The 27,976-nt window shown below is 38.2% G+C and overlaps 1 protein-coding gene across 2 annotated transcripts; it reads right to left on the bottom strand.

Annotated features, from left to right (window-relative positions):
• Window positions 1–227: 227 nt before the first annotated feature.
• Hsf2 (heat shock transcription factor 2) lies at window positions 228–27,976 on the bottom strand. 2 transcript variants are annotated; one of them, XM_021174980.2, is made up of 13 exons: window positions 27,758–27,956; window positions 18,463–18,571; window positions 18,187–18,314; window positions 16,876–17,000; window positions 14,992–15,067; window positions 13,045–13,106; window positions 11,773–11,860; window positions 9,789–9,937; window positions 9,137–9,373; window positions 8,413–8,518; window positions 5,581–5,634; window positions 3,210–3,294; window positions 228–2,829 (listed from the first exon to the last, which is right to left on the bottom strand). In XM_021174980.2, the coding sequence occupies exons 1-13, from the start codon at window positions 27,848–27,850 to the stop codon at window positions 2,534–2,536; spliced, it is 1,608 nt and encodes a 535-aa protein (XP_021030639.1). In that variant the 5' UTR covers window positions 27,851–27,956; the 3' UTR covers window positions 228–2,533. The 2 variants fall into 2 exon arrangements, with proteins under 2 accessions (XP_021030639.1, XP_021030640.1); XM_021174981.1 differs by lacking the exon at window positions 5,581–5,634 and having other exon boundaries at window positions 1,879–2,829; window positions 27,758–27,976.

The following is a 27,976-nucleotide window of genomic DNA, read 5'->3' as shown; positions in this document are numbered from 1 at the left end:
ACAGTCATGAAATGTGGAAATGGCTTATCTGTAAAATACTACTACTTGTAGCTTGCTTTTACAAACCAAACTTTAACCTGTGTCCAATTTAATAATAGACTTTGAGAACATTTAGAACCACGTACTCATTCTGATCATGTTTACCAAGCCAGTTTAAGATTAATCTTACTATGCTTTGGTACCCATTGATATGTACCACATTCCCAATTTTTCCTTTGTGGCCCGTTCATCCCTTGAATCAGCATATCATACATGTATATAGGATGTGGTAGCTAGACCAGATTACTTGCTGGAAGCAACTAGAGATGAAAGCAATACTTAATTTTATGTGAGGGTTGTTTTTTTTTTCACAAATACATATTTTATGGAATAAACATTTTCCTCAGAGATCAAACTATTACATCCTATAGTAGGAAGTTCTTAAGTAGGAAGGAAGACTCAAAATAGCTTCAGGAAGTTCCTGAAACTGACCAGATTCACTAGGCCTGTTCCTGCTAGAGTACCCAATTAAAAGGAAGTCAAGCTTCGATCAGATCAGATAAGCCCCAGCTGCCTGGAAGAAGTAGAAACCTGCTAAGCTGATTTAATAGGTTTAAATTAACTTGGAGTCACTTGGAAAGAACACTCGCTCTCCAACTTAATCTCACTCACATTCTATACTTGCTGGGCTGTTCAATAGTAATGATCTTTATACAGGAGGAAAGCTCTGAACTCTTCTCAACAGACCAGGCCCAGACTTGGATTGATGGCACCGAGGGTTACTTTCATTTCTTGTCTGTTACTTTATACATGTCTGTATCTTTCTGACATTTTCGTTTCAGAAAGAGTAAACAAGACCTGATGAATAGAATTTTAATACAGAATTATGAAAGACTTAAAATAATATTTACTATAACAAAATTCATATTGTTTGTGATAGCAAAATCAAAACTGATGCTCAAGAGCCATTATTAAACTTTGAATCTTGTTTATCCCAGTAAAAGAAGTATTTGTGGAAAAAAAAAAATCCTTTGTTAAACAACCCAGATAATTCTTTTACCAGTGAGCACTAAAAGCTTTAACAGACCAACCTAAAAAGCTCATAATCAAGATGATTATAGTCTAAAGTATGCAGGAGGGATGGGTGGCTCTCCTATAAGCTGATTTTGAAAGCCAAGTCAGTTCCTATTGTGAATGTAATTTTAGAAGGTGTGTACTTCTCCAGTCAAGGAAGGAAGCAAGCCAGTGAAGAAATATAGACTGGAGGACTGTGTGAGGAAGGTCAGAAAAGTCAGGAATGCTAGTCTTCATTTCTCCTGCAAACTTATTATAACTCTTTTACCACTTAGAAGAAAAATTCTAATACCTGGGGCACAATATGGCCCAAAGAAGCATTCTGGAAACACCTTATCGCATAATTGTACAACGTAGGTATTAACCACACTGCTTCTAGCCCTTTGCCAGAATAGACTTATCCAAGTTTTAAAGTACCCTGGCCTTAAAGCCTCTCCAGTTCTTGAAAGGGACAACTTGATTTGATTCTCTTGTCCTATATTGCAGTAGAAAACGTTGGCATTTGGTGGCATCCAGTGACAATGTTCTCATCTTATTTGCAACAATGAGAAGGAATTTTTCTCTTGGTTCTTTATTAGAAACATAGAAAGCAAGCCAGTATACTTTTTAAACAAAGAACATTAAAACACATTAAGGTCAGAAGCATCATATTCCTCCCATACTGCAATACACAGTCTTTTTTTCCCACCCCAGGTAAAGCACAAAGACCCTGATGTGACTCACAGTGTGATAATGGACAACACAATTTAAAGCCACCTTCTTCCTATGAGAAGGAAAAATCACTTCATGTGGGATCACTTCCAAAGACGACTCAACAAACAATAGTCCTCGACATCCATCATATTTATTTTACTAAATACCATGGTTCAAAAGAACAAAACCCAGAAAACATACTTAAACTAGTCTAAATGGGTGGGGCTCAGCACACCCGGTCTCCACATTCTCTATGTATCTGGAGCTAGTACCACATCAGTGACTGAGTACTCGTGTACACTTTGCCGTTTCTGCTAACAGGAATAAATTTCTCTGAACCAACAAAGACATGAAATATTACAAGATACAGGCACTTTATGTTCCCAGTTTTAGAAATAAGCCAAGTGAAAAATATTTAATAAAAGTAACTGGGCCAGAGTTTTCTACTTTAGTTCTAGACACTTAAACTCAATTGAAAATAAACAAGTTTAGCTGGGATTAATGGTCATATTTGTAAAAAAAAAAATTCCAATTACAACTGGAGAAAATGGCCATTTGAACTGAACTTAAGATCTGCCAGTAATGTGCATTAGAACGTATATGCCTAGGCAGTCGAGTAAGTAGCATCTGAACGCTATGTGAGAGTGGTTAGTGAGAAAAGCCAAAGGTGCTTTGATTCCACAGCATCTGATTAAACAAAAAGTAATTTACAAAACAAAGTACCAAATGATACTTTAAAATAAATACTTCATCATTTTGATGAATATATACAGTGTCCCTTGGGAGTTTAACTATCTAGAAGTGGCATATCACTATCCAGAGGTGCAGGAGCAAGTTCACATAAATAGAAGAGTGTGGCTTCACTAGCTTCCGCTTCAGTCAATGGTTCCAGGCGGACAAGCTTACTCTGGGTCGGTTCTGGATCCAGGCTGCTATCCAGGAGCTCCTCGACTTCTATGGGTTTATCTACAGAAGGCACAACTTCTGACGATGCAGTTGTACTCCCCTGTTCAATAGCAGATGCAGAGTTCCCATCAAGGAATGCAAGAAGTGGAAAGGCAGTATACTGGATAAGTTGTTTGTCTATAAAGATCAGAAATAAGTATGTTTATAAACCCAAATAAGAAATTATATATTTTATGTCACTACGTTTTAAAACATGTAAGTAAAGAAAGTTAGCCTTTCATTTCAACAATTTAACTGTGAGATTCTTCTTTTAATGTTAAATTAAGGGGAAACGCTTCAAACTGTAAGACCCCTTACTTTACCATGTAAGTTTTATTTAAGTACTAGGAGTTTGAGACACCATCCAGAACCTAGTCAGCTCTCTCACTTGTTCACATGGATTTGTGTAGCACTGGGTCTCAGCCCAGGACTCTCCCTACACATACTATGCCAAAGTCCAGTCCATCCAGCTGTTGAGTAGGACAATTTAAAGAAATTAAGACGACCTCCATTCCTACCTGGTTTGGATTTAGATTTTCTTCCCTCTTCTGAAACTTGTTGAACAACACTGCTCTTGGTAGCTTCTAATCCCTTATTCTCAGACTATAAAAAAAATGTAAAATTACTATTTACATTCCTTAAAAGTATCAAATAATTAAAAACTGATAAAATAACTTCAACACATCTGAATATATTCAAAAGGGAAACATCAGAAAAGATGAACAAGAGAAATCTCACTGGAATCGGGCAGACCAGCTAAGAAACTTCTCAAGGACCAGAATTAAGTTCCCAACGTAGGATAAAGGGAAGGGCATTTCAGTAACAGAGGGCATTCCATAATGACAGACAGCTGTCAGAGATGGGAGTAAATCAGACATGGCTTCGCATGTTAGTGAAGATATAATCCACACTTTAAACAGTTTTGATTAGAAATGCATCACACACTGCTCTTCTGAACAGGGCAGCCTACAGAGATGAACATGCTCAGGCCACCAGGAATGATATGGGGACACTTCTCAAAGTGCCCGCTCTTGAAAGCCTCAATTGTGATGGTTTCTTCTTTTCTGTAACTTCTTAGATCTTTTCCTTCACTTGGTCGATTCCTCAGCTGCCGTCTTCTTTCCCTCTGGTCACCGTGTGGAATGAAATCCACCATGCTTCTGACATGGCTGTGAGCCGGACAGTACCCGAACTCTGAGGGCAGACTGGGCTCAACTGTTTCAGATAACCCTGCATATCAGATATCACCAACTACCGCATCCCTACACGTTGCTATAGTATGTATGGAAGAGTGAACATCTGTGTAAATCCTACAGTCTTCTGATAGCTGTCATAAAGTGAAGCAGTAAAAGTTTCAAGATTCTAAAAAGATAGTGATTCCAAGATGAAAAGTAAATCATCCCAAATTAAGGAAAAAGAATTCATCATTTAGAAGTTATGATACATAAATGTTAATACATTTTTACAAATCTTAAAATAACAATATCCCAAGAATACCACTGTTGATATTCTAAACATGAGAACCAAGACTAGGAATGCATTTTTCCCGTGTATGTTCTTGTTCATTACTAGTGGCCACTCTGCTACACTATATGGTACCTAGACTAAGAAAATATTGATACATGTTATATATGCTTGTCATGAACAAAAGAGATTAAAAAAAAACAATAGTTTTCAAGTCCCAGAACTGTAATAAAGCATCACCCTTAAATATATTCTTATAAGGAGTCGGTTTTAGTAATAAACAGCAAAGCATATTCACTAAATTAAAGTATGATGTGACTTAATACTCAATATATTGACAAAATCTTACACTGTAAACACAGGTAAACGATGGTGACATTCAGCTTACTGCCCGTTTATTAAAAGTCTATCAAAACACAGCCACACATTCTTTTATGCATTATCCATATCTGCTTTATCTACAATTATAGCATTCACTATTGGGACATACAGCTTATAAAACCAAACATATTTACACTTGGCCATTTATAGAAATAGTATACGTATGCCAATAACCTAACAAAACAATGAACTTCTAGTCTACAATTTCATAAAGTGTTGAGTCAGCCAAGATGAACTGTGCCACTGGCCAGACCTCCTCACACCTGACAACAGGAAATTCCCACTCATCACCCATATAATCCTTCACATTTATGTCTTATTTTTAGATTACAAAGGACAAGCATGTAACTGACCTCATTAATCCAGAAATTGAGCTTAATTTATTTTGTAACTAATAAAAAATAAAGATGAAACAATTTGGTATCCATATTAGATACAGGAGTAAATTAGTCAGGACAATTAAGCTATACAAAAGTAACACATATTTTATAAGCATCTGCCATTACAGACTATCCTTAAGGATCTCCTGTCCACTTGCTAAGTCCAACTGGATGCTATTTGTTGAAAAAAATCCTTATAACTTAGAAAAACAGGGAAACTATAAAGCTGCCTCTACCTAATAAAGCTGACCTTTGCTTCACTTACTGCTCTCAATACTAACAAAGTGAAGGAACTTACAGAGGTAGTAAGGACCAGTGATTTTCAACTGAAATTGAGAAATTGTTTGTGGGAAGAAAAAATATACAATGCAGAAATTATATTTTAGTCATTTTCATTTTAAAGGAATATCTGAACAAGCCGAGGCTTGCTGGTTTCTCAGCACTAAGAGGCTGGTTTCATACTGAGAATGAATCCCACATGTGCCAGGAGAACTGGACAAGGAAAAACTAACCCCATAACCAACTGCAATTTTTCCATCTAGCACTGCACTATCTCAATCACACACTTAGGTAAGAATAGGAAATGCTTTCTGTATGTATGTTTAATAGGACTCTTCCATACTTGTATAGCTATGGGTCCTGAGCAACATGGATTAAAACTTACTTTTGTATTATTGATGTTATCTGTGGGATTCATCTGCACAGAACTAGTGAAAAGCTGAAAAGACCAAACAAAAAAGATGATAAGTTTAAAAAATATTTTAAAAGATTTGTGTGTTAAAAATTTTTATACAATCATGGTGAGTGAAGATGCCACTCATTTATTTCCTCCTACATGAGGAAGTTTCCACAGATTCAATCAAGTTTGGAAAAGCAAGAAAGCAGAAAGAAAAACAAACAAAGGCAGAGCAAGCTGGCCCATGCGCTAGATGGAATTTTATCTTGTAAGTCTCTCCACAGTGGGACAGTTCCCCATAATTCTTATCCGTCCATTAATCTCTATTCAAGTTAGTATCTTTTATTTCTCTCTAAATGTTTGTTCTTAGCCATACGTAGCGCTAAAGGCTGAGTGAGTCCCATGTCTTGACGTTAAACATTTATTGAATACCTACTTACTGATTACATGACAAATTCATCAAATCTATTGACAGTGTAACTTAGCATTCATATCAAGTGGGGCCTCTGACAATTTGGCATACCGACTTTATTTCCTACGTAGCTAAGGAAGTTCCTACGTGCTAAGGTAATGCCAATGAGCTGTACTCACAGTCCAGCCAATTGATAAAAGCAGCTTTCAAGTCATGAGCTTCAAAGTCCTAGCAAGTCCTACCCACAGGGTAAGGCTTGTAAGATAACATTTATTTCTGCTCTCCAGGAGCTTACAATCTAAAAGGGAATATGGACATTAAATAGCCAACTTAGATACAATCCAGTTTTATAATTACAGAGCTTAAGAGCACTAAGGAGTTTGGAGACCCAGACAAGAGGAAAGCATGAACACAGGCAGACACAGGATGAAACAAAAGGGCTCTAATAAAGCTAGGTGCTATGCATCATCAATCTGAGAGAACATCGGGAATTTGGAATTTAGACGAGTGCTTAAGAATAGTATTACCAAGAAGGTAGAGCATGTTCTAGAAATGGTTAAGACCAATCCACTAACTTATGCAGTTATATACAATCACTAAAACCAGAAACAAAAGCTGAGCAAAGCCATGAGTGGTCCAGGCCTCATGCCATCAGGCTTAGCTCAGACCCCCGAGAACCACCTGAACACAGAACAGACCGGAGGCTTGCACTGGATGAGAATGTGCAAAGCAAGAAAACAACACAATGCAGGTTAGTTCCTTCTGCTTCCAGTCTCTTTAGACATGGAGTCCTTTCTTTAAAGACCACAGCTGTCATAGATGCATCTATCCTTTGCTCTTTTCCATTTTCCCGTGTTTTCTGATCACCCACTGGCAGCTGAAGAGGAGCGGAGCTCAAATCCTTGGTGGTAGACAACTACTCTCTGTATGCCGACTCAGCCTGTTACTACTTCAGAGAACCCCAAAGTAATTCTACACTTATAGACACCGAGTGAGGCCAGCACCACAAGCAAGCTTCCCTTTTTCTTTTTCTTTCTTTTCTTTTTGCCTCAGCATCCTATTCAGACTTGGGAACATGTCTTATATACTCCCAGAAGGTAGATGGGGCAAAATATACACAACCAATTCATATATAAGGAACTGATGCAGCTTAAGTTCTAAGGCCCAATGCCCTCCTGCTGACTCCACCCTGGTACAGAGACCTGACCATTATAAAGTGCAGCCAGAATTCTCAAGGCACTTGGTTTATATCTTGAGCACCTTCACCATTTCAGAGAATAAGGTGAGCCAGGACTACATTTTCAATTTTATGGCACATCAATCTAATTCATGGGTGATGTAAGTCTTAGATGAGAGAAGTGCAAATACAAAATTAGGGTGGTTTGTCAATGTTATTTTGAAAAATAGTACCTAATGATGAGATAAGGAAAGCAAAGGGAGTCTGCTATACACATGAGCTCTGCTCCTCTTCAGCGGCCATTAGGGGATAGGAAAAGATAGGGAAATGAAATGGAAAGAAAGCCAAGGCTACTTCTATGACAGCTGTGGCCTTTACAGAAAGGCGTCCATGTCTAAAGAGACTGGAAGCAGAAGGGGAAAATGCTATTAATGGGTACATAGTTTCAGGGATAAAAAACATTTGGGCACAGAATTTAAATAATCTAAGGAATTGCAGATAAAGCAGGATATTCCAAACACTCAGAGTAGAATGTGAGATAGAGGAAGAGAGGTAGACACACACACACACACACACACACCCCAAGGATGGAAATTTGAATTGGGTAGAAGGAGGCAGCTAAGGATTACCTCCAAGATAGGATACAAAACTGCCATATTTGACAGGACTGGAGATAGTGAATTACTCTCAGCAAGTATGCAGGTTTGAATAGCAATTTAGTAAATGTTCAAAGTGGAACTGATATGACCCAAAAACCACAAGGCACAGACAACATTGGAGTTCCATTCACACAGCTGGGGACAAAGACTGAGACAGGGAATCAGAATGGACATTAAAAATATACCAAATAAAATGAAATGTATTTGCTAGAAAAACATTCGTTCCCTAAGAATAAGTGTCTTTATACTATTTCCACTTCTATTACTAATCCACAAAAGTTTTTATTCAATTTTATCCTAGAGAAAATGCACAAACAGTAACACAACAGCAAGTCCAGATTAAACCTGTATTCAGTAGCAGTAATGCTGAAAAGAGTGGCACGTTGTTATGGGAGCCACTACTCTTCACAGGCAGACAGCGACCACACGTCAGTGTCCCGTTCCTGTCTGCCTATGCTTCCTAGTAAATTATTAGTAAAATACAGGAAGTGTGGAATACAAGAGTATTGTTTTAAATGGCACATGTAAGTACACAAACCAGCAGTACAGTAAAGAGTATCCAAAATACCTACATCAACCAGAAGATCTGGGTCTATGCTAAACTGTCTTCCTGAGAGCATAGCTTGGAAGTCCTCTAAACTGCAATCAATACTGTCAAGGTAATCCAACAGCTCAACCCTAAAGAAAAAAAGGAACAGTTCATTAGGTATTCTCATTCTTACATTTCAAACCACGGTTGGTAACCTAGGTAGTGCTATAAAATAATCTTGGTGAGTCCTAAGTCCTTAACAGTTCTTAAGACATTCCATTTAAGATTTAGAATTTCTGAAAATTGACAAACTCATAACCTTTACACCAATGTATTACCTTCAGAAAGATGTGCTACAATGATAGTGTGCGCTCCCTTTTCCTTCTATGCCACCTCACTACACTAACACTCCAAATAATCAAGTGATTTCTATACCAGGAATTACTGCATTTGAATACAATGTGTCCCTTAACAGAAACTATACCACTATACACCACTGGTAGTTAAAATCAAGAATATCTTACAGTTAAAACAAGAATTTCATTTAAAAAATCTAAAGAATTGCTCACCAAAGTTCCAAGACTACTCCTGGACAATTAAATCTCGTCCACTAGAGAGTTCACCTTTGATCAACAGAAAGGGTCTACATCTAAAAGGAGGTTAAGCTACTATTGCTACTTCACATTTATAGAAATGTAAATATCACTTTAGGTTGATTACTGAACTGACTATAAGAAAGCAATGTAAACATCTGTGTGAACACTCACTTTCCTAACAGGTTAATGTTGTCATTCAGAATGGAGTCCATCATGGTCACAGGGTCTTCTGACGTCAGACTGGAGGAGCCGTTTAGCTGAACAGCACTGGACATGAGAGGGCTGCTGCTGCCAGCACTCCCCACACGTAAGGGTTCTCTGGCTGGTTCACTCTGCTCTCCACTCTGAATGACAGGAGCATACTCATCCTCGTTGTCATCTTCAACAATGACAATGTCAGGATACTGGCTACAGCCATATTAGCAATATGAGGAAAAAAAAAAAGACAAAACAAAACCATGCCAGCTTTAGACAAGGTAAATTCATTTTCATTCTCTGGAGGACCCCAAATCTATTGAAAGGTCTCCTTTTCTGGAAGTGAGTAGCTTAAGCACAGGTTTTGACAATCCGTAAGATAGAAACCACAGAGAACTAAGAAAAAATGGTTAACTCCAAATAAAAGTCATCAATTTTCATTCTTTTTTTTTTTTTTAGGTAGTTATCTGGATCAATAATTCCAAATATGTGAAAAAGATTAGTACTCCAAACCAAATATGAGAAAAATTAGTTTAAAAACAAACAAACAAACAAAAACAGGGCTTTTCTATTATTTCTTAAGAAAAATGGCCAATATTTTCCCAAATTTTATCTCATGATTCCTTACTTGGAGGGATCAACTACAACATCCTCATTTGTTTCTGGAATAACTGGAATATTTTCTTCATCCACATTATCATCAGTAACATCATAAATAATTATGTCATCTGAAATCCGTTCTCTTGACTTTAAACCTTCCGTCCTGCTGTGTGGAACCTAAAGAATTGGGAGAAAACAAAACACATGGACTACTACAAAATTTATCAGCAAAAGAATAGACTCATCCTATCTACTAAATGTTGAGGATTCAATGGTAAACAAAACTGCTTGTCCTCAGTCCTTCTGGGACTCACAGTCTAATGACATATAATATCATTTTACAGAGCTATTAAGTATATACACATATTGTACTTAACAAATTACCTTATTGTAAGAGACCCTGAAGATGAATGACATATCCAAAGTGTGTTTTTCCATGGAGATGTTCAAATTCCTAAGTATTTTTTAAATAGATAAACAATGAACAAGTCCAGGCCTTCAGAAATTTCAATTATAATCGCACAGCCACTGCAATTATCACTGGCAGTGACTGTTCTATCTGAACCTGCTGTGTCTAATGAGGTTTTGTTCTTAGTCATTAAAGACCTTCACTGGGAGAGACACAGCACTTCAACAACTCCACAGTTAGAGGCCACTGGCTACTTCACCAGCAGCTGCTTTGTGTTATAATGTTTTGATGTTATAATGTAGATACACAGGTCTGACAGTGCAGGCCCATAATCCCAATTACTCAAGAGGCTGGCACAGGAAAATGTTCAATGCCCACCTGGGCTACAGAGTGTTCAAGAGCAGCCTAGACAGCTTGGTGGAATCCCATCACAAAATGAAAAAAGGTAGCTGGGAATAGAATTCAGTATACAATGCTTGCCTAGGATTGATACCCAGTAACACCAAGAGGAAAATAAAATGTATGCGTGCATTCAGGACAGTTACATTAAGAAGTCAAGTTCTCTAACCAAGCAAGTAATTACTATAATGTAAAAGAATTTTAAGTTTCAACAATAGATGATGCAGGTAAGAGAAGTAAAATGTTTTAAATGTATAAATACTAGTTAAACAAAAAAAATCTAAAATATATGAAACACTTTAAAAATACATAAATTTCAGTTACACTAAAGCAAACCTTCATCTACTTTATATAAGCTTTCAATCCAACACCCACGCTACACAGGTTTACAATATATATATTTGGTTTAAAAAGAGAAAGGGGCGGAACACTGAGAGATGATGAAGTTAACACTGTCCTGGGGGGTAAAATAAACAAAACTTCAACAGCCCAACAGTTAATGTGACATAATATTTGAAAATTCTAACAGTTCAAAATAACAAGAGTAATTTAGTAGGACAGCATTTGCCTAGCTGTTCAAAAACTCAGCTCTGATCTCTAGTACATCAAAAAAGAAAAAGAAGATTATCAATGAGAGAGAGAGAGCAGTATCATAAAAAAAAAAACACAACTTGTTTGATGGTAGACTAATCGCAATTAGATGTTAACAAATTATAGTCTATAGCAAAAACAAAATCATGCACAAATATTTTGAAATTGCTAGAGAAAAGCACTCTAGTTGGCACATAGTAGATGAAAAGAAAAAGTAGCAGAAATTTCCATAATCACGTTACACTATGATGACCGCAACTTATACAGCACCACAAAAACTAAAATAAGGCCACGCTGTTGAGGTAGAGCTCCCTGGTAAACTTCATGCAGTCCACACTGCACTGAAATATCATCACCGCTGGCATAGTTCTGAATTTACCACACAAAACAGCATGGCAATGACAACTAGAAAGCTCGGAAATAAGCAACTGTATTGTAACGATGTTTCTTAAAATACTCGACAGCAAATAACGGAACTGTCACACTGTCACGACGTGGCAGAGCTGGGGACTGAGCACATACATTATTCTCACTAAACGGCTCTGACTGCATGAAACACTGTCACAATAAAATTTAGTTTGAGACAATAAATATAAAATGCATTAAAATTTACTTTATGATGGTGATTATCAGTTGGTTCTTTGACTATGTGCTGATATAGATTCTTCTTTGGGGCTCCATTTGTGTTTAGAAGTAGAGGCCTGTAAATAAGAATTGTAATATTTATTTAATTTCACCCCAAAAATGAAAGAATAAAAGGTTTCTAATAATTTACTCATATACTTCCTTCAATAGTGAATGAAAGCAATAGAAATTCTTTAGAACTATTCAACTCCATACAAAGTATACCTAGCTTTTAAAACAGTAGTATCACAGAATAAAAGGCAATAGAATTAAAGCCACAGACTTATTATGTATAAACTGTCAAAATCTTAGCCTTATAGCTCACCTTTTCCTCCTTCCATCTATGCCTTTGTCAATTATCCTTCTAGTTCAAATATGACAATGTCATCAATAGCTAACATATTTATAAGCATTACAACCTATCATTAAGGTTTTAAATTACCAAGTCTACTAAATTTAAAGTAAACCAAATATATGATTCTCTCCCTTCCTCACAACATTATTTTTAAAGAGTTCTCCTCACTGGGGCCTTTCAATGCTACTTTAAACTGGTAACATGAATGAAAACTCAGTAACTTCTGCAAGCCTACTAAAAGTGGGCACCTGGCCTATCTTACAAACATAATCAGGAAGCCGAGAGTGCGGTGCTGTCTGCAACCCCAGCACCCAGGAGGCAGACTAGGAAGCTGGTGAGTGTGAGGTGACTTCCAGGTATCTAGGTAAGGCCCTATAGCAGGGGAGCGGGTGGGGGAGATGACAATAGATCATCACAAGGATGACAATGAGAGGACAAATAGGGTGCATATATCCAAAATGCGTAACCGTATGATGATGCTGCTGCACAGATGGAAAATTCACTCATATTTATGTGATGGGCCATGGTGAGCTAAGGGCCTATGAGATGAAAATCTTCTGAGCCCTTTTAGCTGTGTGACTAAACTACCTTATGTACAAAACTATTAAAGATATTATATGTAATTACTTTCAGAATGCATGCACACAAAACACAAACATTTGAACTCAGACATAAATTTCATCACAGGTGATTCATAGGTTTGTAACTATCCCCCAAAATATTCTCAAATATTTCTACTATCCTAAGTATTGTGGAAAGGGATCCTCACCCTGTTAAGACTATTCTTGAAATGCTAACATAATTTAACAAGGGAAAGCTGTTCTTTGGTACCAGGCATACACTCAGCAAATAGGTATTCATGATTCAACACTTAAGTGTCTTTAAGCCAAAACTCAAAAAACTTACCTTTTACGTTTTAAACTCACAAGTTGATTATTCTGAACCAATGTAACAATAAACTGGACAATCTGAGAGGAAAATGTAAATAAAATTCTTTCATCAAAGACTGTGTAAATTTTAAAAAAAGACTTTGCAAATTATATTAAATTACATTAGTTACTACCCAGCTTTCTGCCTTCAAGCAGTGTGCTCAATATATGACTCTAAAACACACATATCTAATGCTAAGTCATTATATTTCCCACAATCTTAACATACGAGATTTGTTTTTCCAGGAAGACAGCACTGTGAAGCAAAAAAGACAAACTGTTGTATGACAACCATTTTCTAACAGAGGTAATATAATTAGAAGCAAAAGGAATTACTAACTCAGAACAGATCATACAATTAAGGCTTCAAAGAGTATACTGGCCAGTTTTATCATCTATGCAAGCTTACCCAAGCTACAGACATAGTAAATTTTAAATATCTGCTAAATTTAGAGGAAACTTTATTAAACAAATAGACCTACCCACCTATTCTTATTTTATAGGCTTGTTTCTTTATGTAAGACTCATGGCTAGCTACGCTGATCCAGTATTTTCTTAGATGTTTAATCCTCACCCTCACTACAAAACTGCTCTATCTGAATTCTGATGGAGTCCAGCAACGTATGTGTTAACTAGGCAGTTAGGAACCTTCTAGGTAGCCTTTGTGAGAGCCACTGCGGCTTACAGTATGACTTGAAACTATATTGTCAGCTTCCTACCATAGATGCCAAGGAGAAGTGAAGCCTGTGAGTAATAATGACCAAAGTGTTCTGGTGTCTGAAGAAGGCCAAAGTAGTTGGAGGACCCTTCAAACTCTGTAGTTTCATTTGCTTTATGAAATGTAATTACATGATTAAAATAGAATATATCAAGCCAGGCGTGGTGGCACACACCTTTAATCCCAGCACTCGGGAGGCAGAGGCAGGCGGATTTCTGAGTTCGAGGCCAGCCTGGTCTACAAAGTCAGTTCCAGGTCAGCCAGGGCTATACAGAGAAACCCTGTTTCGAAAAACCAAAAAAAAAAAAAAAAAAAAAGAATATATCAACTAAGTATTATACATCAAATTCAAAGTTCAAAGTTGAACAGAAAAAGTGCTGGTTAAAAACTGAAGTCCTGTTGTAAGTTAATCAATTATCTTTGTTTTTTGAAAAAAGAAAGTGCAGATGAAGTAAATATTCAAGCAAAATGCTATCTTATGAAAAATAGTAACAGAGTCTTTTCATCAAGTACAAAATTAAGAACAGCTGTTACTTTAATGCATTAGAACTGCGTACAGAAGTTAAACAAACAAACAAACAAATACTTGAAACACTGGGAAATGAATTCAATAATATTTATAACCTTAATGATATTTTACTTCATAACACAGGTATACTGTTTTGATCATAGGCCACATGCGACAACTGCTCTTCATCTCTGCCCTAAGGCTGGTTCACTCCACCCAAACCCTGTCAGTCATCAGCTTATTTTTAGCTCAAGTGCCTTTTCAGGCAAGAACAAGATTCATCACCCCCCACCCCCCACCCCCTCCGAAGAACCTGTTGCTATGAGCCTAGTTTACTCATAAGCAAAAAATAGATCCCTTTATTGCTCTCATGTTTCTTTACTTACTAACAAATGGAAGTTGGAATGTAAAGATGAAATGACAAGGACACAATGCCGTGGGCAGATTAGGGCCTCCATTGATTCAGCTCAGTGTGCTGAATCGATTTACTACTTTACTGTAACGACTTATAGACTATGCCTGTTACAGCACACACTGAGAAGAGCACCACTGAACTCCTAGTTGGGCCAAATGACTTAAAAATTAACTCTACCTATCAGAGTCAAAAGCAACAGGAAAAAGTTCACAGAACAGTCAAACGCAAACACAGAATACAAACAAGCAAATGCAGAGCACAGGGCAGGCTGGCAGCTTCTTACCTTCCGAATAACTTGTTGCTGCTGGGCATGCTTTGCTCTTAGTTCTGACACCTCCTTCCAAAGGGATTCATTCTCACTGTAGTAACATTAATTTAAAAACCAAAACAAAAAAGATTGGGTCAGAAGATCAAACCTCAGTAATTTTTAATCAACAAACTCAGAGAACTTGAACTCAGAGGTGAGAGGAGACAGGCAGAGGTAGAAGTACAGGTTCAAGTTCAAGACAAACTTAGGCTAAACAGTGAGACCTTGTCTAAAGAAACAATACTGGATAACTACACTACTTCTCCTATACTGTAACTAATTCTTAACTGTATTATCTACTAGTCACACAATACAGGGGGAAAAGATACATACTTACATGTACATAGTAGTAGGTAATTTCCTCCCTTTGATAACTGGGTTTGTTAATATTTGCTTAAGCATATACTAAGTTTCAACAGGATAGCAAGTATCTTTAGACTCTGCTAATTGCTTCAGGGAACAAAGGAAAGTAACACTGACCAGCACTTGTTCTCCAGGCACTGTGCTTATCATCTTACATGTAGGATTCACTACACTTCCATAAGCACAGCCAAGAAAAGAATCTCATGTTCTTCATTGCATAGATGAAGACACTGAAGTATGGAAAAGAGAAGGGACTTTGCCCTCTACCATTGGGATAAATCTACAACTATTAGAGTAATATGAAAGTCTATCAGACTCTACAGCTATCTGAAGGTCTGTCTCAAACCCTCTAAGGAAGCACAGGAAAACCATTAAGTGTTTTTAAAGAAGGAAATTCAGTAGACATAATTCCAATAGGCATAATTCCTTTCACTTCTTTCCTGCCTTGTAAAACTGAGTTTGTAATATGCAACTATTAGCAGAGTTAATATAGAAGGATGAGCCAACTATCAAGTACTTATATGAAAAAAGTTATCTTCCTCAATCTGTACTAGTATAAAAAAGAGAGAGGGCAGGTTCACATATGTAGGTATCAGAAAAGGAAATTGTTTTAAGTACTTACTCTATTATCACTATTTTCAAAAAAACCAAACTTAAAACTGCTGCTAGCTGTCTACTGATACAAGCTGGTTACCACTAAGAGTTACAGGATGATTAAATGATGAAGTTCTTGAATTAGGTTAAAGGACACTGCTGACAGAAGACAAACAGAGCAAATAACACGGCTAGTTAGACAAAATAAGCAAAACTGGAATGTTTAAGGCCTTTTCAAACAAGGAATCAAAGTCCAAAGTCACTCGTCGTGGATATATTTGAATTAAAAACTAACAGCAGAAATGTAAGATAGAACGTGTAAGCCAACTATTCTCAGGCTCTTGTGGTTAGGGTCAAACCCCAGCTCTGCCAGAGTATGGCAGTTAAGAAAATGCTACTGAGTAGTGCAGTGAAAACAAAACAAAGCATGCTTTTGAAGATGAGAGGTTTGTGGAGCCATCTCCTGCATCTCTGTGCAGTACCAAGTAACTCAACTCTCCTATGCCCGACTTTTCCTAAGCTACAGGGAGACATGCATTCTAACAAGTCATTTACATATGAAAACTAATCTATGTATAATTTACTACACTATCTTAAAGATCATAAACAAGACTAGCTTCATGGCTAGATTTATATATTCTTCTCACAACATAATTAAAACATTAGGACAAAGTCTACAAGCACAAACTAAAAGTAAAGCAAACTAAAATTTACAGGCAAAACAAACAAACAAAAAACCACAATGATCTTGGCTACTGAAGACTACTTAAAACAACACAGACAACCTCCACACTCCAACACACATATCCCAACCTCCATAACAACACAGACAACCTCCACACTCCAACACACATACTCCAACCTCCATAATATTAGGATTATATTTGGAAACAATATTTTTACCTTTTTAATTCTGAAAGCCTGGACTCAATAGTTTCTTGTTTTATTTGAACCTTCTGAGCACTACTAATAATTTTTGTTAAATCTTCCTGACGAATTTTATTTTCCTCTGGTTTTGAAGATGAAACCTTCCAAAATACAAATTTAGAAAATTAAATATATACTAAACTTCCATGATTGTAAATCAAAACTTCCCGTTATAAAAAGTCTCTGTAGCTTATTAAAGTGAGATGTGATTACAAATCTCTAGATAAATTCTAAAACAAGAATACACTTCATAGTTCAATACAAGAGAAAGCAAGGAATGATCACTTTATTTTTCCCTAGCTTACTTAAGAGTAATCTATCTCATTATAATGGAACAAGCAGGAATATGAGAGTCTCTGCCAAATTCCGTATCATTTCCAAGCCTCTTTATTATCATATCCCACATTTAGTTCACAGTACGCAGTAATACAGTTGTACAGTAGGTAACTTTGTCCCACGGGCTCTTCAGCTTTTGTTATTATGTTGCAGGCTTTAGGACTGAAGTGGAGGACTTGTGCATACTGATGAGACTTACATATTTCAGCCACTAGCTATATATACACGCATTCCTTTGCTCCCCAACCCTTTCACCACCACCTCCCACTTGTTGGTGATGGGAATTGAAGCCAGGGTTTTCAGGGTGCTCGTCAAGTGTCCTACTAATGGACTATATATCCGTATTCCTTCTATCCACCTTTCATGGATTTAGTAAAGACATCCATGTCAGCAGAAGATACTTGGTTTTGATTTTCCCCTTGGGCAGCTCAGGAATAAACGACCCTATGTGTAGCTACCCTCTGGCTCAACATGGTAAAGGGAAGACTGTACCACTCTCAGCACCACTGAGCTTAGAAAATAAGTGATGGGAAGAGTCAGAATGCTGTCAGTCTAGCTTGTCCTTTTCTTCATTGATATATTTGTCATTACTGGGGGTTACTGAGACAGTGTCTCACTCCATAGTCCATGCTGGACTCAAACTTGCAGCAATCCTCCTGCCTCTCCGTGTGCACCACCACACCCGTCCTTTTCTGTACACTCTTTTTTTTTTTTTAGTTTATTTATTATTATATGTGAGTACACTGTAGCTGTCTTCAGACACACCAGAGGAGCATCAGATCTCATTACAGATGGTTGTGAGCCACCATGTGGTTGCCAGGATTTGAACTCAGGACCTTTGGAAGAGCAGTCAGTGTTCTTAACCGCTGAGCCATTTCTCCAGCCCTTCTGAGTGGCTTAAAAAAAAAGTCACACCTCACTAGTTAGTTAACGTCAGCAACAGAAGCTCACCTTCCTTTTAATGTTCTCCAACAAGTCATCCTGGCCTTGTTTGAAATAAGGATGCTGAAATTCAACAGGGCCATCTCTTTCCTGTTTGATAATTCCAGATTCGATATGTACTACTTTTCGGAAGCCATCTGACAAAGATTAAAATTTACAGGACTAACATTAGACAAGTCAAAAATTAATGAAGTTTGTACAGAAATACACTGTTATTTTCATGAGAAGAGCTGGCTTATCAGTCGCTGTTAGCAGCTCTCCAAGCAAACCACTGGTCATACTCACACATATTTAGTTGTCTCACAAAGCTCGCCATGTTATTGTGTTTGAAGTACTTAGGAAGAATTTCCTTTGCAAATCTTTGCTCATCCAAGACCAGAAAACTTTGTCCATTCTAAGAATCAAACAAAGCCCAGAAATGTCAATTAGTTAAGTTCCGCTGACAAAAATCCAAGTCAGCTCTAGACCAACACTCTTTTTCAGAATGGAAAAACAAAACAAACTAACAAAAAAACTCTACAATTACAAGTCAAATTACAAGAACGTTTTTCAACTTCAGCTTCAAACCAAAAGCTTCATCATATTCCGTGATGAAATATTAGAACAATTTCTATTAGGAAAGCAAACGGCCTAACATGTTAGCAGGTACTATTAAGTTATTTTAAAGTTAAAGTAAATAGACAAAAATAAATTCCTAAATCACTATTTTACCACTATCCATAACATATGATACTATATTTTAGTACAGGACACTGAAAAACTATAAAAGAATTCAGAAAGTTTTCTGGTTACAAGATTAAGTAATTCAGTAGAGTGTGGTATACAGGAACCTGAACATAGAGCTAGGCAAGCACTGACCTACGGAAATATGCATCTAGCCTGCTCTTTAATTTCTAAAACAAGATTTCCTTAATTGTAGGTAAGTATTTTGCCTGTATGTATGTCCTGCCATCCACGGAGGTGAATAGAATGCTTCAGATAACCTAGACCTGGAGCAACATACATGTACGCCAGCATGGGAATGTTAGGATCCAAAGTAGTCTTAACCACTAAGTCATCTCTCCAGCCCTTAGTTTTTGTGACAGTCTCAATAGTTGCTGGCTTAGAACTTACTCTGTGGCCCAGGCTGGCCTCAAGTTGGTGATACCCATGACTCAGCCTATAAGGAGCTGCAACCACCACCATCAGGCCAGGCTGGTTTCGAGATTAGTATTAAAAATCACTAAGTGTTTTTCATCCAAAAACATTAAAACAATTAGAGGCTTTCTAGAAAACTACTATAATCAAAACACCATGGAACTGGAGGAAGACAGGGCAACAGAAAAAAACAAACAAAAACAAAACAGCTCAGTAATAAAGTCAAAGAATTTTCAAGTTTCATGGCAACTCAATGGAAAAATGACAAGTCTTTTTGGCAAATGGCATTGGGAAAAAAAAAAGAAAGAAAGAAACACAAATGTAAAAGAATACTTCCCTGACATCATCTACAAAATTTAACTCAAAATAGATCAAAAACCTAAACCCATTAGTATCAAAGACCTAAATCTTCTGACAAAAAAAAATTCTTGACAGTGGATTTGGAAATGATCTCTTAAATATAACACTGAAATATGGGCAACATAAGCAAAATCAGAAATATGGGTCTGTATCAAGTTTAAAAAGTATTGTATGTAGGACATCAGCAAGAATGAAAAGAGTAAGCACAGGACGAGAAAGCTGATTGTAAATCATATATGTGACATATATGTGTGACACACATTCACAATGGATATACACCACCTACAATTCAAAAAACAAGAAAGCTCATTAATAAGCCAGGACTTTAAGACGTATTTTCCAAAGATTCATAAATTGCCAATAAACATACAAAAGATGCCCCACATCCTCCAATCGTTAGGACACTGAAACAGTAAGGTACTACTTCCCAGCAAGTCAGAATGGCTTTAATCAAAAACGTATTAAAGGAGAAATTGAACCATTATGAATTGCTAGTGGAATAGAATATAGGATAGCTCTCGAGGAATAATAGTACAAAGCTGCTAAAAACAAACACATAAAAATTAAGTAATTACGAAATCAGTCAATAATTCCTATTCTGTATAAACACTATAAAACAGAAAAAGAACCTGAAGAGATATGGGTACCACATGATCCCTGTAATGTAAGTCACCAAGCCAAAAAGTAACAGCAACTTAAGTGTCCATCATCTGATCAATTGATAATCAGAATGTGGTATACCCATACAATGAAATAATCAGATTCATTTGACATGTTTTACAAAGTGGATGAATGATAAGGACATTACACTATGTGAAATAAGCCAGTCCAAGAGCAATATATACTGTAGGATTCCACTTACACAAAGAATTTTTAAAAGCCAATTTCCTAGGTAAGTAGAATGGGAGTGTGGGTCTTCAGGATGAGAGGTGACTACTGCTGCTAACAGGCAGGTGGGCACTTTGTGGCTGTTTGAATGAACATGGCTCACAGACTTGAGTGATCGGGCTCCACTTGGTGGAACTGTTTGGGAAGGATTAGAATGTGTGGCCTTGTTAGAGGGGTTTCTCACTAGAGACCAGCTTTCAAGTTTCAAAAGTCTACACCATTTCCACGTAGCTCGCCCTGCCTCTGGCTTGTAGATTAGATGTAAACTCCTAGCTACTGCTCTGATGCCGAGATCCCCATGCTGAGGGTCATGGACTCACGTTCTTCACTGTAAGACCCAAAAGGGCTCCTTGTGTCACAGCACAAGTTAAGGCACAATTTCAGTTTGAAAAGATAAACTGTAGTGTAACTGAAGTATACACTTAAAAATACCTAAAATGGTTAATTTGATATCATTGGTAAAATATGTTAATTTAAAACAAAACAAAACCAAAAAACCCACAGAGGTAGCAGCATAAATCATCCAGAAAAGGAGGATTATTTAATAAAGATGCTGGACAACTTTAAATAAAAAGGCGAGATGGACCCATCAAACTACCCACAAAAGTTTATTTCACATAGACTTAAGACAGAGAAAAGAAAAAGCACATTTATCTCCATAAAACATGAAAGAAAAGACAATTTGAAACTACAATAGAGTAAAATGTCCCAATAATAAATTACCAAAACACACAGGACCTTTAAGTATTAAGATAAAAGGATCTGAGGAAAACAAATTTAGCACTGTAAAGTCACTTATTCTCCTTTAACTTAACCAATGCATTAAACTGCCTTAGCTTTTAACTGTCTTACTTTGCAAGAGTTTTAAAGATAATGAAATGCAATTACAACGAATAGTAGGTAATTCAATACTTACTATAAGGAATTGCTATAAGTAATAACAATATTGGTTTTTAAAAAGTCTACAATACAAATTTCCCACAGAACAGGAAGCTATATAGCTAATAACAGAAGAGAACTTTAGAATTCACTAAATACTATACAGAAATAGAAATTAAGGCAAAGCCTTTTTGAGATAATATTTTCTATTTACTCCACTGGTAGCCCCTAAGAATGGTAATATTCTCTTTAAAGAGGCGAAGTAACTGAACGTTTCATGCACAACTATCCAGAAAAAAAGCTGATTTTATGTCTTTGGGAAGCAATGTACACAATCTGTGGTTAAATTATCAACATCTTATTTTCTTGTACTTCATAAATTGTTTATATACACCAGAAATTTGAAACATTTGATAGCAGCCTGTGAACTAACTTCTATGGTCTCACTCTCATGGTTACTCATTTTCCCTGTTCCTTCCAGTCTAAGTAATCTCTATTTAGTTCCTTTCTGTAGGGGTGGCTCTGATGCTTCCATCATGAATCTGCATATGAATGCTGAAGACCCTGTTCCCCATCTGGTTCTTGATAGATCAATAAAGATAGCAGCAGCCAATGGCTGGTTGGAAGAGAGGAACTTCCAGGTTCCCTCAAGCAGGCTAGTAGACACAGGAGGAGGGAGAGTCACAAGCTACATGAGATCTTGGGTGGAGTGGCCATTGGCCAGTTCCCCAAGGCGGGAGATCAGAAACACAACTGAGGGCAGATGTAGGGTGTTGAGCAAGGAGTAAAAGGAAGGGCACTCTAGCCTGAGGAAGGCTTAGAAGAGCCCAGCCACTGGGCCATAAGGCAGGTTAAAAATGAGCAATGAATGTCTCTAATCCTCAGATCTGAGATAGCCCCTGGGCAGGTGGGTGCGACTCACCAGGAATTCAGAGCAGGGTAGACAAAACTACACACTACACCTTTTGTGTTTGTCTTCCCAAGTACTTTCTTTCAACCACATGACTTTATCCTCAAAGGCTCTACAGGACCCCCAATGCCAAAGTTGGACCTAACAACCTATTGACTACTTCCATTGGAATGTCTTGAAGTACAGAAGCCATGCTGTTCAGAAATATTTCTGTTTCTAGTACTGCGTATCGCCACTCCTTATGATACTAGGTATGTGCGTATGACTAAAGGTGGCTAAGCAAGTGTAAGCAAAACAAGACGATTCTCAAATATGAGTTGGTATACCTTCTCCAAAATGTTTGCCATCAGAAGAGTTTCAACCATTTGTAAAACCTCTTCAGTTCAACAGCCATATTACAAAAATACCTATTTAGTTTATTACATACCAGATTCCAGAGAAGGCATTCTTGTTCCACACTATAGTGATCTCTTTTAATTTCAAACATAAAATGTGACCATATATAATCTGCAACTAACATGCCTCCTAATCTTCCCCTATCTTCCACAGGCCAAATCTGAGTAGCCCTTCCCTTCTGACTTTCTTTCTGGAAGTGGGGAAGTAAAAGAATGGTACTGAGAATGGGCTCCGGTCTAAAGCATGCCATGCAAGCTCCTTTACTACTGACCTATGCCCTTCCCCACGAGCCCCTGTTAATTCTATTCTGTCTCTTTTCCAGTGAATTCCCCACCAAGCTCTGAAGCTTTGCCTTACAATAGGTATCCAATCAAAGAACGTCTCTCACTACTACTGCAACTAGTCCGAAAAACTGATCCTCTCCAACTGGCTCCCTTTACCTTCAGTCTCCTTCGAACACAGAAAGGTCCTTAAGGCCCTAATGTCTCTGCTTTTGCCCACCACAACCTCATCTTCCTAAAGACAGTACAACCTCAAATCTGTCTGCTTCCCCTAGTAGGGCATAGCGGCAAGACTTGTTTTCAATACCTCTGCCTCACCCATCCTTTCTAACCACCCTGGTCTCTACTTAAATGCTCTTTTAGACTGGTCTTTCCCTTACCTTTTTTAATCTCTCCAGAGTTTTCACTCAGGTTGTCAACTTCTTGCTGTAAACTCATTCATACTATCTGATCTGCAAACAACAGAGACTCAAACATATCTTTTTAGGTCACAATCTAACCCTTGAGTCAGTAGGGGATACTATCGATAAACTCTCATGGGTTCTTCTTGGTTCCAGTGTGTTTGGGACAGTCTCCTGCAATACAAATAGGCTCATGTCTCATGTGTGGTGGCTAAGAGGAGCTAAGACAGCATCTTTTCTGTAACTCCTCTCCCTTGGGAGGTTTCAAAGCCATGTTTCTAAGAAGGCACCTCCTCATTGTTTTCTGTGATGCTCTAAGTTGGAGAATGTCAAACTTTTCTCTAAATCAAATCAGTATTTCTGATCTGCTAATCCTCCAAATCAACGATCCAACTTCTATCCAAAACTCAGCTAGGACAGTATGTAAACATATTTGGGCATAAGGGTTAAGGTATGGCTTAAAGCTTATCAGTCCTAGCATCTCCAGTACCACAAAAATAATAGTACAAACAAATGGGCATAGGTATGTCCCAATTAAACTGTATTCATCAGGCAGCTGACCAGAGTATTGACTAGTTTTCTGGTTTTTTTTTTTTTTTTTTTTTTTTTTTTTATTGTGACAGGGGAACCTCAATTGAGAAAATGCCCTCGAATGACCTCTAGGCAAGTTGTACGAATTTTCTTGGTTGACCTTTGAAATGGAAGGGCCCAGTTTACTGAGGGAGGACAATGCCTCTCCTGGGCAGACAGACAGCCCTGACTGCTGTAAGAGACCATGAAGAGGAAGCCACAGAGAGCAGGCCAGTTAGCAGTGTTTCTGTAAGGCTTCCGCCTCAGTTCCTACCTCCAGGTGCCTGCCTGTGTTCCTGTGCAAGTCCCACAATGAATGGCCAGCACCAGGGATACAGAAGCCAAACAAATCCTCTCCCTAAGTTGCCTTTGTTCATCACAGCAACAGAAACCCACTAAGGAAACAACCCCTCTGTTTTGCAGATCTCCAGTTCTGTTCCAATAGCATCGCATAAGTGACTCTTTTTTGTCACTCAGTAACACATAAACATACTTTCCCCAAAGGTTTGCATCTTAGTCTTGTGAGAAGGGATCTTATCTCTCTCAACAGTGGCTGCTCTAACTAGTCTTTTACTCTTCTGAGTTGGCTATTTCCATATGCTTAATGTAGTGGGTAATTCTATTAAACTTCTCTAGTTGAAAATATATGACTTCTATGATGTGGCTGCATCTTCATTGTGAATACTCTGTTTACCCTGCTTTATTTTCTTTTTGTGTATGTATTACCACCCAAGATTTCATTACTTTCTTTCAGAGAGCTCCACTTAGAAAACGTTAATAAAAATAAAAGCTCTTCTTTGTCAATATGAATTTCTAACTTTCATAAACCCTTTTCTGTATCAAGTTTCTCAACTTGTTTTCACGCTAAACATGTGCTCTCTTTGAGACAGTGTTACATTAAAACATCCTCAGGGGGTCTAAAAGTATTATCTCTGTCCTAGATTCTGTTTAGAAAAGAAACAAACAGCTATGTAAAAGTTTGAAGCTACAGAAAATGTTAAAAACACCATAAAAGAAACTTTTTTGGGGGAAGACTGAAATAAATACATTAAAAAAATAGTCTGGATAAAATACCTACTATTCTGACTTGATAACTCATTCGGTATAATTTTCATAACTCAGACTATCATATTTTTGCATTTAAGGATAATTGAGAATATTCTTTGTTCAATTTCGTCACATAATAAATTTCTAGGAAAAGTGAACTTATACAGAGCTGTAGGACCATTAAGTCAAGCTTTCCAGAATACAGGTGAAAAGGTTTCTTTCAAAAGAAACCTTTAAACTCAAGCTAACGGAGTATATGATTGTCTATCAGTGTAGAGGATAGGGGATGCATAAAAGTTTGCTTAGTCCCCAAGAGCTTCTGCTTTTAAAAGGCCTTAAAGTAATAGCCACTGAGCCAATGTAAATGCTAAAAATCACCTCTACAACTCAATACAAATGTAAAGGAAGCTAGGCACACAAACAAACTTTTAGAAGAGCACAGCAAGGCTGTAGGGAAGGCTTAGCAGTTAAGAGAGAGTTACTGCTCACAGAGGCCCCCAGTTTGGTTCCCACCACTCATGTGGGTAGGCTCAAAACAGTCCAAAGTCCAAGACTTGGAAGTCTGGCTTCCCTCTTCTGCCTTCATTCAAATATGCAATATGCACACACAGACAAGGACATGATTAAAAATAAAATCTTTTTAGAAAGATAACAACAACAAAAAAGACTTATTTTGGCTTTCCATCAACATTAGCTTTAAAGTTGTACCTTTCAGTACTGGCATTCCAAATAGTATCCCATCTGGGGTGTCCCACCTTTGACAATACAACACTCTGTCATTTACAAATGTTTTGGGCCACATTCATATCTATCTCAGAACACCTGTTTCTCCATTCCAATCAAACCCATTACATTGTAAATATAATAGTTTCAGTGACACAAATATTAAGGCACCAACTGTGTCTCTAGAACCAATACCCCATTGAGTTTAATTACACGTTGACTGTCCTATTGGTGTATTAGAAATGGGCAATTAAAAATATAAACTGAGACTTAATACGATAATTAAAAATCATTAAGTAGCTTGTTTCATTTACAATTAAGAATTCACACTTATGCACAAGTTTAAATTCTCCACAGTCCTTACCGATCAAAAAAGCAAGAAAGTTATTAAAATGTTTTGGCTAATTGAAGTTACCAGGCCACTTGTACAATACTGTTTAATTAGAACAATACATTTGTATAGAATTTATAGACAATACAAATAAATGGCCTTTTGCAAATTCAAGTTCAATGACCTCAGCTTGGTTGGGGGGAAAGAATATATTTCAGTCCAGTTTCTAATGTTAAAAGACAGCTGAGGAGCCGTCTGCACTGATCCAGCCTCGTCAACCTTTAATCCTTCTGCCTGATGAAAAGCATGAGCCGTCTGTTTATTTTAAGTTCATGCTAGTAGCTGCCGTTCCTATTTTCACTTCTTTGTACCAATGTATCAAATTAATCAATTGCTTAGTCTACACAACCAGCAGGGGTTCGGGGTGGGGCACCTATGTAACAATACACACGAAAATTAAATCCTAGAAAGAAATTTTTAAAAATTGGCACTAATACCCAGCAAAATTCAGTGACATAGTTGTCCAAATATCAGGTATATTCTATTGCTGTTACCTACTAAAAGCAGGCAAGGGTGAAAACTAGTTTTAACAACAGAAAAGGGCACAAATGAAACGGAGGAGATAACATTTATTTGACATATAGCTAGGTATTTCCCACTTACTCATCTCAAAAACTGTGAACATGAAAATACCCTGAATAAGTCATCAACTCCAGTAAGAGGAGCCGATCCCCTTCATGAAGTGATTCGAACAATCCAAGCATTGCGCGTCTAGCAAAGGAAAGGCACAAGTGATGTAAATAATCACTCTGCAAAGAATCTTTGTGTGGAACTGGGGGGAGGGGGGTCTTGGGTCACCTAGGCAACGCATCAATCTAACACATAACTTAGACCAGGCAAGATACCGGGCTTGATTAAGGTCATCTTTATTTATAAGGAGGATCTGGATCAAACTGATCAAGGCAACCACAAACTACTATGCCGGCAACTATTCTGTGAAATTTAACGACTCGTTTTTTAACTCCAAGCCGCTAAGTTACTAAGCATAGTCTAGAGGCACTTTAACTTGAATTATTTTAAAGAAACGACCCTGCCTCAAAACAATAACTGGGAAATTTCTATGTTAAACCTACATAAATAAAATACATAAATAAAATTTAAAAGCTCAAGGCAAGAGCAGTCTGAGTCTGCACATTTTCCCATTATCATCATAAAAGATCCCAGACGCCGGGGCAAGCAATCCCCGCGGAGGTGATTTCTTTAGATAAGACCGGTGCTCGCTCACTAGCCGGGTCGCCGGGGCTCCGCGACCTCTGCGCCCCGCGGCGAGCAGAAGGGGAGGATGAGTGTGCAGAACGCGCCGCCGGGGCCGGTTCCGAGCTCCCCGGGCCGGCGGGACCGTTACCAGGGCGCCCCTCCCCCACGGCGCGCGGCCGGAGGAGAACGGAGCCTGCGGGGCCCGGCTCGCCGCGCACACAAAGCCGGGGGTCCGCGCGAGGTGGGGAGGCCGCGCGCCGCCGCAGGCCGCGGGAGAAGCCGAGCCCAGCCCAGCCCAGCCCAACCCAGTCCAGCCGAGCCGAGCCGAAACGAGCCGAGCCGAGCCGAGCCGAGTCGGTTCGACAAGGGGGACCCGAGGCCACCGCGTCCCCGACCCTACCTGACTCCAGGTGATGAACTCGTTGGTGTGGGTTTCCTCCACAAGCGTCCACAGCTTGCTGAGGAAAGCCGGCACGTTGGAACTCTGCTTCATTGTTAGCCCGGTGCAAGGGATTCCGAATTCTACTCCCGAACGCGGAGGTCGCAGCGGCGGCGGCGGCGGCGGCGACGGCGGCGGCAGCAGCGGCGGTGGCAGCAGCTGCTGCTCCGGGGAAACGCA

Source organism: Mus caroli, chromosome 10, assembly GCF_900094665.2.
Source record: "Mus caroli chromosome 10, CAROLI_EIJ_v1.1, whole genome shotgun sequence".
In the NCBI taxonomy this organism is placed as follows: Eukaryota; Metazoa; Chordata; class Mammalia; order Rodentia; family Muridae; genus Mus; species Mus caroli.
Note: the sequence above shows the minus strand (reverse complement) of the source record. Positions and strands in the feature narration are given on the sequence as shown.